This window comes from Osmerus eperlanus, chromosome 1, assembly GCF_963692335.1.
Source record: "Osmerus eperlanus chromosome 1, fOsmEpe2.1, whole genome shotgun sequence".
NCBI lineage: Eukaryota > Metazoa > Chordata > Actinopteri > Osmeriformes > Osmeridae > Osmerus > Osmerus eperlanus.
The window spans coordinates 6,807,901-6,820,704 of record NC_085018.1 but is presented as its reverse complement, the minus strand read 5'-3'; the positions used below and the strand labels follow the sequence as shown (position 1 = coordinate 6,820,704).

General features: G+C 41.5%; 2 protein-coding genes across 2 annotated transcripts in view; one reads left to right on the top strand and one right to left on the bottom strand.

Annotated features, from left to right (window-relative positions):
• The window catches only part of nfasca (neurofascin homolog (chicken) a), an 87,322-nt gene extending 77,926 nt beyond the window's left edge, over positions 1–9,396 (top strand). The window contains exon 34 of the mRNA XM_062456269.1: positions 5,619–9,396. Coding sequence (XP_062312253.1) covers positions 5,619–5,847 — 229 coding nt within the window. The 3' untranslated portion in view covers positions 5,848–9,396. The remainder of the gene's footprint in view (positions 1–5,618) is intronic.
• The window catches only part of LOC134017173 (protein phosphatase 1 regulatory subunit 15B), a 598,478-nt gene that overhangs the window by 245,177 nt on the left and 340,497 nt on the right, over positions 1–12,804 (bottom strand). The window lies entirely within an intron of this gene.

Genomic DNA, 12,804 nt, shown 5'->3' with positions numbered 1-12,804 from the left:
ATGAAAATTAATAGATACATTTACACACTTATGATTCACAATACACAACTTTGCAACAGACACTACTTTACTTTGAGAAGTCGCCCACTGTTTGTGATGGTGCTATCAGTTTTCTCATGCTAAGGCACAGATGGGTAAAAGAACCCTCGGGACCCTCAGCACTACCGTTGCCATTACCGTTGGTAATTATTATGGGCTTTAACACATTAACTCAAGTGCCACCTGTGCTCTCACATTGACCTCCATGTGTGTTGGTCAATCCCTAACTATTTTCTTTCCTGAAGCATATGTGTCTAATAAAACATTTAGGGCGGACACTAAACCTAGATTTAATAAATAGGCCATACAATTAGGTTAACAGGATTGTAGAAAATCTAAATGATCTATCCAGACATATAAACAGCTTCAAGACAACGCTATCTTTTTTAAATAACGTGTAATATGTTAAATAAGATAAAAAATATTAGTTAGTATACACAAGATGATAGGTGTTAAAGAAAGCTTTTTATGTCAGGCCGCCTGAGACACTGACTAGAATCCTAGACTATTTGTAATAGAGGCTATCGTCAGGCTGTTCAGGCAGCTGTTATACAGACCTCTGTGTGTGAGTCAACCCTCTTAGCAAACTACCAGCTCTACTGTCATCTCCAAGCTCTGTTTCCTGATACTTACCCTTTTTTCCTACAGGGAAGGTCATTGCTAAGCTCACACTCTCTCATGGCCTCACTAGCACTGGCACTAATCCCCCTGTGTCCACTCAACTGTGTGTGTTTGCATCACCTGGAGGACACCTCTCCTTCCTTCTTCCTCTACTTCCATCTCATCCAGTCTATGCTCCCTCGCTCTCTCTCCTCTCTTTCTTCTCTCTCTCTCTCTCCTCCCTCTCTCTCCTCCCTCTCTCTCTCCTATCCTCACGTCTTCTCCCTCTCTCTTCCCTCACGCTGAAATGGGTCGTCTGTCCATGACAGGAACGAAAATGAGAACGAAAACGAAAACAGGTACTTTGGTTTTTGGCACGGCATCCCTCTCGCCTTGCGCATGACAAGGGGGCAGAAGCCTTACCTCCCACAAGCTGGGGGCGGGTCTGGGGGGGCTGGGGGGTTGGTCAGAACATGGGTGGTATGGACGTACTGCAAGGTAAGAGATATGAGATAATACTGTAGCTATGTAGTTCTCAGGGGTGTCAAACAGAACTGTAGAAAAGGTATGTTTATCAAAGCTCCACAACATGTTTGTTCTGGCCTTTCTATCTCTGGAATCAGTAACTTTTTTCGTAGCACATGTGCACACTGAAGGGGTGGGGGGTGTTATAGCAGCAACCAATCATATTTTTTGGTTTTGGGACTGCCAAACATGCGCAATGTTGTTGAGACTCAATCTTTCAGTTTGTTAATGTCATTTTAGACAGTCACCTGGAAGAACTGTTGCTCCATGATTGATACAATAGCACCTGATTGATTCTAGCAGTTGGCAGAATAGAGCCCGGCTATTGAGTTGGAAACCTTCCCTCATGGATTTGAGCTTGGGGTCTTCTCTTTCTCCTCCCCAGGGAGCTGCAGCCCTCCTCAGGCAGTCAGTCCCAGGTTAAGAGCCTTAAGCAGCAGGTTAAACCAGGCCACCCTTGGTTAGTCAGAGCTTTAAGCTGCAGGTCAAACCAGGCTGAAGTCTTGGGGCATGCATCCTGTATTGACCCTGCCTTCTTTTGTTAGCTCTACCGCACATCTGCTACGTCCAAAGTGGAAATAACAACCGATAATGATCTTACTGGTCCGGCTAGCCAGGGGCAGCAGATCATGCAGCACTTCAGACAAAAAGTTTGGCAATCACAATGCTGTAGAAACACTGGGCTAATATCAGCTTTGGCTCAGCTGCAGGCTCTGACATTGAGGTGCAGTGAGTGCATTAGCATTCAAGGCTAAATGGAATGGGCAGTGCATTAGAAACAACTCATTCTTTTTTTTGAGTGGCAGTAGGTTGAAGGAAGTGCATATTCCCAGGTATCAAGGCAGAGTTATCACCGTGATCTGCTGCTCTAATATAATGGGCCTTTTTTTTTGCCTTTTTTTTTTGTGAAATGTCGAGTCTGTCATGGATCAGAGATCAGATTCCTACATAGGTGCTGCTGTGATCCTGAAGACGATGTCATCAGCAAAGGAAGCCGAGGTTCCAGAACCTCTTGTTCTGAAGAGAAAACATGTCCCCCTTCCTTCTCTCACCCCAAGAGGTTAATTGCTTTTTTTTCGCTTGTGAGCTGACCTTTAAAGACAAGCAAGGTGAACGATTGCAAGGGAAATCAATTTGGGCAGAGAGGCAGGGAAGGGTAAAAGAGGAGTATTTGTTTTTGGTGCCGTTTGACACCCCCGAGAAGCTAAATTAGGGGGGCAGAGCAAGGAGAGAAGAGGTTCACCAGGACATGAATCATAGCCGGCGTATGATCTGTCTTTCCTTTCTTTGGTGCGGTGTTGTGCTGGGGATGTCCTGGCCCTTCCTTAGCTGACACAAGAGATGCATGTGCTGTTTTCTCTCTTAACTGTACATTCCTTTTCTTTTTTGTTACCCTAATGTTACACTTGTTTTGTTAAATGTTTGGTACCATAATGTTACACATTCTTTGTCATTAGTCTCCTGTTAAAGATGTGTCATAGTTAAAGTGTGGATGTGAATTTGTGAATACCCAAATGTGAAAACACTAACCATACATTTCAAAATGTCACACTTTTAGAGTATGTAATGTATAAATAGATTGTACACATCTCCCTACAACCCCCCCCCCCCCCCCCCACACACACACACACACCATCACGACTACACGTACACACCACCACTCACACACAAGCACGCATATACAGAATATCTCCCAGTGTGAGTTGATTCAGTCTTGTCTGTTTTGACCACTTCTGTTCTGTTCCACCTCACCTTATGCCTGGATCCTTTCTTTCTTTCTTCTTTTTTTCTATAAGTCAAAAATCAGGGTCCCTTGAAAGGTATGACGGGAGCAATGTCTCCCCCCTCTCCCATCACAATTGTGTTCTAACCTCCCCTTAATATGCATAACGCTCCAAGTTCTTTGCATTGCGTTTTAATCGATTAATATCAACACAGTCTCCTCCAACTATCACTATACATGAATCACTTACAGTATGACTCGTATCAAGATCATCGGTTACTAGTGAACCAATTTTTTTAATTCAAGATGTTCCAACCATGTACTCATCTCATCTAAAAGACTCTGATAAAGCCATTCATCTTGAAGGTGGAAAGTATCAACACACTGAAGTTGACATTTCTCTAATCTATTGTTATTTGAATTGCATCCAATGAGAACCTTTGATTGATCTTTAAAAAATCTATCAAAACATTCTATGATCCTATCACAATAAAGACATCTTGCCTCAGACACATATCTGAGACATGTAGCTGAACCACATAGCTGAGACATGTAGCTGAGAAACATAGCGGAGAGAAACATAGTAGAAAGATACGTAGCTGAGACACGTAGCTGAGACATGTAGTGAGACACTTAGCTGAGACATGTAGCTGAGACACGTAGCTAAAAGACATGTAGCGGAGACACTTAGCTAAGAGACATGTAGCTGAGACACTTAGCTAAGAGACATGTAGCTGAGACATGTAGCTGAGACACTTAGCTGAGAGAGTTACATTCCCTGAGTTGCTTTCCACACCTGGACTCATCTCTCAAATGATCATCTAATCAGATAATTGAATCATTTTCAAGCCTGCACTCTCATTCTGAAGACATATTTAATAGAGAGAAAAGCTCTTCTTCCAGCCCTCTGACTCACTAACATCTCTTGGGCGATACGGTCAAAAAACTAAACCTGGCAAATCCGACACTGAGGCAGCCTTTTCTAAGTCTTATTTAAGATGTATTTAATTAGGAGTATAGATGTCATCTCAAAGCTTTGTCATGGCACTAAGGCATAGGGCTGTCCAAGCGATTTAGTCCTGATACACTTTTTCAGAAGATATTGAGCTGTGGCTCGAGTTTCGTATTTGCCAGCTGCTATACAGCTCACCGTATGGCACAATCCAGCTCAGTGAATTTGAGGGTTGCTAACAAATAAAGCAGGTTCAAGCTATGCTCACAATAAACACAATCATTCCACCTTTTTTAGGTGTCTGCACAGACCTGGTATGGTTCAAGGTAAACTTTCTCGCATTTATAATATGTGCCTCTTTAGTGACAGTATGTTAATCGATTAAAACATGAAGCCCTTTTTTCCCGTGCAGTTGTCCAGTTTATTTTCATCTCTTGACATTAGTTGAACATGTAGATTTTTTTTTTTCTCGACTCGGATAGGCTCAATCTTTTCTCTCTATCTATAGATTTGTCTGTGTGAGTCTGTCTGTCTGTCTCTGTTTGACTGTCTTTCTAACTGTCTGTCTGTATGACTGTCTTTCTAAATGTCTCTCTTTCTCTTTCACTTACATGTGAGACTGATCTATCTCAGAAATGACTTGAACTGTTTACAAACAGATTTTGATTCCCGCATTTAATTGATTGTTCGTGTTCAGCAGTGCTAACACTCTGTACAGACTCAAGTCCAGTACAAGTCCAGATAATTGATGATTTGGCATTGAGCATGCACTTAGCCATGACCAATAATCAACTTTAGTTATATTCTAAGAAGACTTGGATACATAAGTAGTTTCGCTATGACATGGAACACAGCTGAACAAGAGACTTAAAGACGGTCTGGAAAAACACAATAACCTTTTTCAAGATGCAAATGAACATTTTAAAACATGATGAAGCAAACTGTTGAAGAGCTAAACTTGCATCCCTTTGTTACATTTCCTTGCTGTGGAAATGCCTCTCTGCTACTTGCTACTTGCCTGTTCTAAGAGTCTAGAAAAGTAATGCTGGTCGATAGCCCCCGACCCCCTCATGCATGGAGATTCTCTAGCCACAAGGCGGAGCAAAGGTTGAAGACAAGGGCCATGTTCTGAATTGAGAGAAACAAATAGCATCCAATGCTTTTTGCACAAATCGACAAAAGCTTGCAATGCTGCGATTTGGGTAGAAGCAGGGGAGTTAACTGCTATGCGCTTAAATAAGTTAAAAACTCATGTCAGAATATGGTCCCAGTAGAGCAGCATGAGTATGAGAATGCACAATTTGTCTGCAGGTGAAAGGTGACATACTGTCCACTGTCTCTCCAGGAGAGAGGGAGGTTGCCTCAAAAGCTGTGCAGTATTTGAGCTGGGCTTAGATCAGCAAGCTGCTATGCACTCTGATGGAGTATTAGTTTTTTGTTACTACAGTTGAAGGCATCTGTTGTAGTATGTGTGTGTGTGGGGGGGGTGGTGTTCAAATGTTGTCTTTTATGGTGTGCTTGTCTTCCAGTCCACACAGGCCTGAAAGACCGCGGTCTAGCTTTAGACGCGTCAGTGAGCTACTAACCCCCTCCAGAACCTCACTCCATTATCTGTGTACAATTCCCAGAACTCCTCTATCCCTCTTCCCCCATCTACCCCAACCCCCTATCCCTCCTACAAATGGGACGGTAAGGTATTTTATCCTCACTGACAATGTTACTGCGGCCACAGTAACTAACCTCTGACTTCTCTTGCCCCACCTCCCTTCCGTGTTGCAGCAGTGACGAGGACAACAAGCCTCTGCAGGGCAGCCAGACCTCCCTGGATGGGAATGTGAAGGAGAGCGACGACAGCCTGGGCGACTACGGCGAGGGTGGAGACGGCCAGTTCAATGAAGATGGCTCCTTCATCGGCCAGTACACCGTGAAGAAGGACAAGGAGGAGACAGAAGGCAACGAGAGCTCCGAGGCCACTTCCCCGGTCAATGCCATCTACTCGCTAGCATAGCGTCCCACCACCACCCTCCTCCACAACCCTGGGGTAAGGACCAACCCTAGGGACAAGAAAGGCTCTCTAGAGGATCAAACCACACACACACAGAAATACATATATACACACATTTATTTAATGCCTACACACATTAAACACACACAAACACCTTTGGACTGCCACAGTTGGGCAAGATACCATTTCTCAAATCCGGGGAGGAATGGAACAGAATGGAAGTTATCAGATGGCAAAAGCCAAAGCCTTGTCTCCTCTTTTGTTTGGGCTCTGAGGTGAAGCTTTGAAATCATGAACTGTGCCAGTTTTCCGACCTTCCTCTCCTCGTCTCACCACACAGACTTGCGTGTGCCTACTGGGAAGCTTACCGATTTAAAAGATGGAGGCAAACGTCTTAGAGATTTCTTTTCAGTATTCTTTGTTCTGAACATCCTTGGCTTCCTCTGGCCCCCACTGTACTTACCTAGTCCACCTCCCCAGTAATACACCTCTGTGTCTGTAGCCACATCCCAGAAAATGACGACACAGACATCCCGTCCCCGTCCCCGTCCTGTAACATATCAGCTTTGAACCACCAACTAAACAGGATGTCGGCAGATATGTTTATCATATTGATATTTCCGCAATGAGAGATCGTTTTTTTCACAGCTGGTAGATGAGTCATTAAATATGTATGCTGTCAACATAAACTGGCACACCTTTTAGTGCGCTGCAAAACTATGCACTACCACCTTCCTGTTTGTTAATTTTTTGGTTAGTAAAACACTTTTTTCTTTTTGGATTCTGACTCCTACAGGCAAAGAAAAAACTACTGCTTAATGAACTGCTATCAGTCCCTTGCCTTTCTGTTGTGGTAGAATATTCACCTCAAATCTCACAGTGTGTACAGTACAGATATTCTAAATGGCCTTTGCTACAGTAAAGCCATTCCTGCCACTAGCTTTTTTATAGTACCAACATGTACTGTGTCAGTTATAAATGGCATCTAAAAGATACACATTTGACAGCATGGTAGTATTTTAGTGCAAGAGACAGAAGGGAAGTAGATAAGGGCAGTTTTGCTTGAGAAACTAAAAGATCACAGCCCATCTGTGTAGAGTAGCTCTATCTGTCCATCTCTTTGGTCTCTGTCTGTTGAGCCTCCTTCCTGGTTAGCATGGCTGCTATCCTGTTAGCTTGATTGGCACCTCTTTCCTTTGCTAGATGTGTACATGATCATGTAATCACAGTGGTAATGACAGAAAAAATGCTGGTCAAGAGTCCTTGAAGGCATCATTTGGTAGCATGGAATCATGGTTGGCAATCACGAACTTTGACACAAAAAGCCCATTAATAAGAAACACTTCTGTTGATCAGTTTTTGTCCAGATATTTTACCAAAAAAAGGAAAAGAAAATAAGAAAGAAAATGTGTTCATCTTCTGTCTGGTCTTTCCATCTTTTCCATTAATAGAGTTTGTCAAGAAAATCTAAAGTGGTTTCACCAATTAACTTGTAACTGGAGAATTAGGTTGCTTTTTAAAATTGTTTTTTTCTGTTGCAAAGGTCCTTGTATTTCGCCTCTAACTCAGTAAAACATACTTATATGTATTCACCTGCACTATTTAATTCAAAATCAAATAAATCGTAACAATTGATGATTAGCGTGCAGGGATCCAATTTAATTGCATATATTTAATTTATATTTCTATGTATTACATTATGTGGATTGTATTCCTAAATTAGTTATTGTTTTATTACTTATTGTGCACACACATGACAGACTGGTTTGGTTACATCAGACCACATCAGTACTAACTTTGAAAGCCACAATTGATCTTACCTTAGCCTGTTGAAACAATGTATTGAAGACACATACAACACATCTTTGTGTGTATTGGCCTTTCTGCTGTAAACTAACAAATTGACTGTCACCATTAATTAAAGAGGTCATGTTTATCTGTTTGTTGTGCTACTCTTCTCGTGTTCATGTTGTATTACTGGTTTTCCATTTTGGTATTAGATTTTATTATAACATGGCAAATACATTTAATATATCTCTTTATTTATTTATCAAACACGTATATGTTGTATCTCTGTAAATATTTATTCAAATTTTCTGCAAAAATGAAAATGAACTACAATCTGTATCTACGAAGCGGACGTGACAGGCGCAGATGGAACGCACCAAGCGCATCTGTAATCTTGTCAGTTAGCTTTGAGTAAAATTTGCACCCTTGAATCGTTCCATGTTACCCCTTGCTTTGACATAGTGTCCTTTTGTATGTGACACATCACTGGTCACACTATGGGTTGGAATATATGTTGTGGAAGAGGTATACCTAAATAAATAGATTATCTACGATGTAAATAATACATAAGTGCTCCTAAACTGTTGTAGCATTCTGCACACATCTGCTTTAAGCATCAGAACAAAATTGCATACCTTTTAATCAAGTAGCTAATTGTCTCCCGGTGCAGTTCTTTAAAGTGGTTCCATCTCAAGACTTCCTCTTAGGCTGCACAGACTCAGGCACCCATCATGCCTTTCACCTAACATGCCTGCTGGTCCACTTCTGGCACTGTGACTGGCGGACATTTTGAAAAAGATTCACTTTGCCTGTGCTTTTTCTCCCTTGCAGATCTCATGTGCTGCCTTCAATCACATGTAAACATTGTCACCAACCTCAATTTCACCTTAACCTCAAAGCAATATCCTCCGATTTTTCTGAGTTCTATGTTTTATCTGATGTTTAGTGTTAACCAACCGTGACCTCAAGGTAGTAATGCGCCATGCAGACTAACACACAGACACAGGGACTGGAAAGGCTTGGCAGAGCCACAGCTCAGTGGCCCTCTAGCAAGGTTGTGTTCCAACTAGTAGAACAGTTAGCAGGGAAAGAGTCTTTACAACATGGTGTAAACAAGATGTTCGGATTGATCTGAATTGTAGCCTTGACAACCTGAACTGGTGTGGAACCCCAACCCTTACTTTCCCTGATGGCCTTTTACTTTCCTACCTGAGATCCCTGTGGGGATAGTCTCTCTTACTTGTTGCATACAAGCATATTTTCTGAAACAATGCTTTTTAAAATCTGAGGTGCATTATGAGTCCTTCTATTGTGTTTGCACTGTGTAGACACTGCTCAAGCGTCCTTTAGCACATTTTTTGGGGACTCCCCAACTCACCATTGGGGGACATACAATATAACAGGCTGTGCAGTTCACTACTTTCTGTTCAACTGGTTTCATGTACATGCTGAAAGAAAGACTTAGCCTACCATACGATAAATGTGCAAATCGCAAATTACAAACATTTGAGCTTGGTTATTGTTGCAGATTTCTTCCTTATTTGAATATTTTTTTCAATTTGTATTTGACCTTCATTCTTTTTGAAAAAAAATTGTGTATGAAAAGCAGCTGGTCAGTCTTACTTCTACATGCAAAATAACAGCTTTTGTAAGCTACATTTAATGAAAATTTAAAAATGCATAATATATTCACAGTGTATGATGAGATGTTGCAACTTCTGCTAGAGACGCCTTCTTTATAGTAAAGCTATCTCTTTTTCTCTACTTCCTGGCTTCATGTCTTCCTTTGTCCATGTTTGTTTGTTGTAAAGCTGCATACTTCAGGAAATGTTTAGCAAATATGTTCTTTCAATTTGTTTGTTATAAATAAACCTGGTAGATTTACTGGCTTTATATGTTACCCAACCACACATTTTATGATCATGATCAGTTCAGTCAAGATACTCTTGTTTTAACACTTTATTGCAATGGGTAGGTTTGTCTTTGGTGGTGTGGTTCTATCTAATGCTGGGTACACACCACAAGATAATCGGGCTGATTTTGGGCCAATTTCCCCCTTCCGACAATCCTATGTAATGTCCCGACAATCCTAGGTATTGTCCCGATTATCTACAGATTATTTTATCAGATTTTCCCTTGGTGTGAGGTGTGTTAAGAGTGACCGAACTTGCTCGGAAGAACGTCGGAGCCGCCCCGATCGCGAATCGTAAATATTCAACATGTTAAAAACGTGTTGTGCAGAACCATTTATATATAATTTAGAACTCTGGATCTGATCAAAACAAGCACAGTAGTTTGGTCTCCACATTTCATATCAAAGCGTTAGCACAGCTACCTTTAAGCCCTTTCATGTTTTCACGCCCACCAGGGCACCAGAGCTGTAGCCTCTTTGTCTATCCTCCCATGGAAAGCTGAGTGGATTACAACATTAAACTAGCCTCTGCCTCCACAGGTGACAAGCAACAAAGCAACTAAGATGAATACATGGGCTGTTAGGTTACATGCAGAGAGAGAGAGAGGGAGAGAGGTGGTGGGAGGGAGTGAGAGGTTGGGAGAGTGGGATAGGGGGTGGGAGAGGAGGGGGGCTGTGTGGCTGACATGTTTTATTGAAGAGGGCTGAGTCCATTCTGCCTTGACCCACGCAAGGCTCGTAAATATTAATGTATCCACTGCTACATTATAAAGAGAGACGCAGACCCTTGTTCCTCTCTGGCCTTGCGTCATTGTGTAAAAGCCATTAGAAACCAGATCCCAACTGGCCCAGACAGGTGCAGGAAGCCACAGTACAGAGAGCCCATGCACCCTCTTATCTCTTAGAAGTGTTCTGTAATTATGACATTTGTCTCTGCAGAAGGGACTGGGTTTCATAGAATAAAACGGTAGCTGGTCGGAACAAGGATTTCTCTGATGGTGACACTAAGATCAGGTTTAACAAAAATGTGTGTGTGGGGGGAGGAAGGGGGACTTACATATCCTAACCCATAAGAGATTAAGCCTAGCAGGATTTCACTTAAGCTAAATGTCATTGTTATATGTAAGCATGTCAAACTTATTCAATTATATCTTATAAACTTTTCAGTTCCCACAGTATCTTCCATCATTTTCATATCACTCGTATTCACACTTTTTCTTTCAGCACTAATTCGAAACTAGCATCCTTATAGCAGGACAGTACAGGGTTTTTCCTGGGTCAAAATGGGTCTTCGGTGCTCAAAAAAAAAAAAAAAGTATATATATATTCTTTTTTTTCTTATATTTTCTAATAAATGTATTTATTCCCAGGGGTTTTGCATCCCCCCCCCCCGGCCGAAACTAAACCTATATTTCGGAACAGGTTAATGTAATAGTCTAATAGCTAATGTAATATTGCACATATTTTCGTCCTATTTCCCCTCAAGCAATAAAGTTAGGCTACTTAAAGACACCTTACACTCATAAAGTATGTTCTAAATGGCATAAATGCTGCCAATTAATAATTGACGTAACAACTTATTGTAAATGGTCAGTAGCCTAGCCTATCGATTAAGGTAGGCCACTCTGAAGCATGTACACTGCCTGCTTTATTTGATCTTGATAGGCTAAGCATTCTGTAGCAAATATTAACAATAAACCCACTTTTTATTAATTAAAACTACTTCAGCATAATAATGCACCTAAAATACAAACCTGAGCAAGGGCAGCAATCGCTATCGAATCAATTGACATGTGCAATTTAGCTAGAAGGGGAAGAATACAAACAACGAAAATCACCAGTGAACTTGATTTAAATTTGCAAGAACTATATACTTATACAATAACAGGCTTAAATGAACTGACAACATAAGTTATACGACTTACAGTTCTCAAGGACGCACACGCAATCTCAACTGCGGTGTGAAGCACGTGTCCGTGCAATTCTCCGACATGCACTCTTAACAATCACTGCTGATAGGCGGCCCAAAATGTTGTACAGCCTGATTTCTGATACCGTGGCGGCAGAAATTTAGCATAGAGTAAACACTGCACTATAGATTATCATTCCAGGTTAAGAATACCAATGGAGGCTGCGTTTGAAATCGTAAATCAAACTTTTGTCAGCATTTTGAGTGGAAATGTCATTTGCATTTGTACAGGTGTATTCGTGCACGTCGGGCTGGCCCTCGCAGCGGAACGACAGTTTAGTGGCCACTCTGTCCAGGGCCGGATTAACCATTAGGGCAACTGGGCACTTGCCCAGGGGCACATGACATCTAAGGGGCCCTGGACAATGTCAACTAAAATGTTATATCACTTTATGAACGCAGTCCTAACTTTCCTTAATGTGAGTACTTTATTACAACTCGTTCGATCAAAATGTTATGTTAAATCACGTCAAAAACAGTGTTTGTGTAGTCTAGTAGCCAGTGCCGCCGCTCCCATAACGCTCACTACGCGCTGTGCGTAGGGCATCAACTCCTGAGGGGGCACCAAAAAATAGCCAACTGAAAAATCATCATAGTTATAATACCGATATTATTTTAGTATAGAAATATTAGACACGTATATTACAAAACAGGCAGAACAAGAGATGTAGCCTATTTAAATGCTCACAAAAAGTTACGATGGTGACCCCCCCCCCCCCCCAAAACAACAAAACAAATAGGCTACACACTCAACTTCCCAAGCTCGCTGTGGGTGCCCTTCCCTCAGTGGGCTGACGAACTTTGACAGTAGGCTAGTTCAACTTTTCTAAAATGGGCTTAAAACGATAACAGGAGTTAGGGGAAGGAAAAAAGAAAGAAAGAGACTGCGAGATGGTGCCCGTCCATCACTTTCAGGTAAGTCCATGTTTAATCATTGTTAAATACGGGAAATGTGCTGCTAATTTAATGGTTAGCCTATGCATACACCACAAACTTGCTGACGTTATTGCTAATGTTAGCACACTCAAATATGTTTTAATTTAACGCTAGTTAGGTGCAAGCTAGATTGAGATTTTACTGTTAAACATTATCTATGCATTTTACAAGACAGAAAATTGTTAATCCGGCCCTGACTCTGTCTATTCGCGCACCTCACAGTTGCGTATTGATCAGACAAGAAGACACGCTTATCAACTCGATTACTATTGATCAAAACAGAACGAGGGTTCGGCTGTAGCCTACTTGAAACAAACTATTGAGAACATATTCGCTGACATGCATTGCACGCATT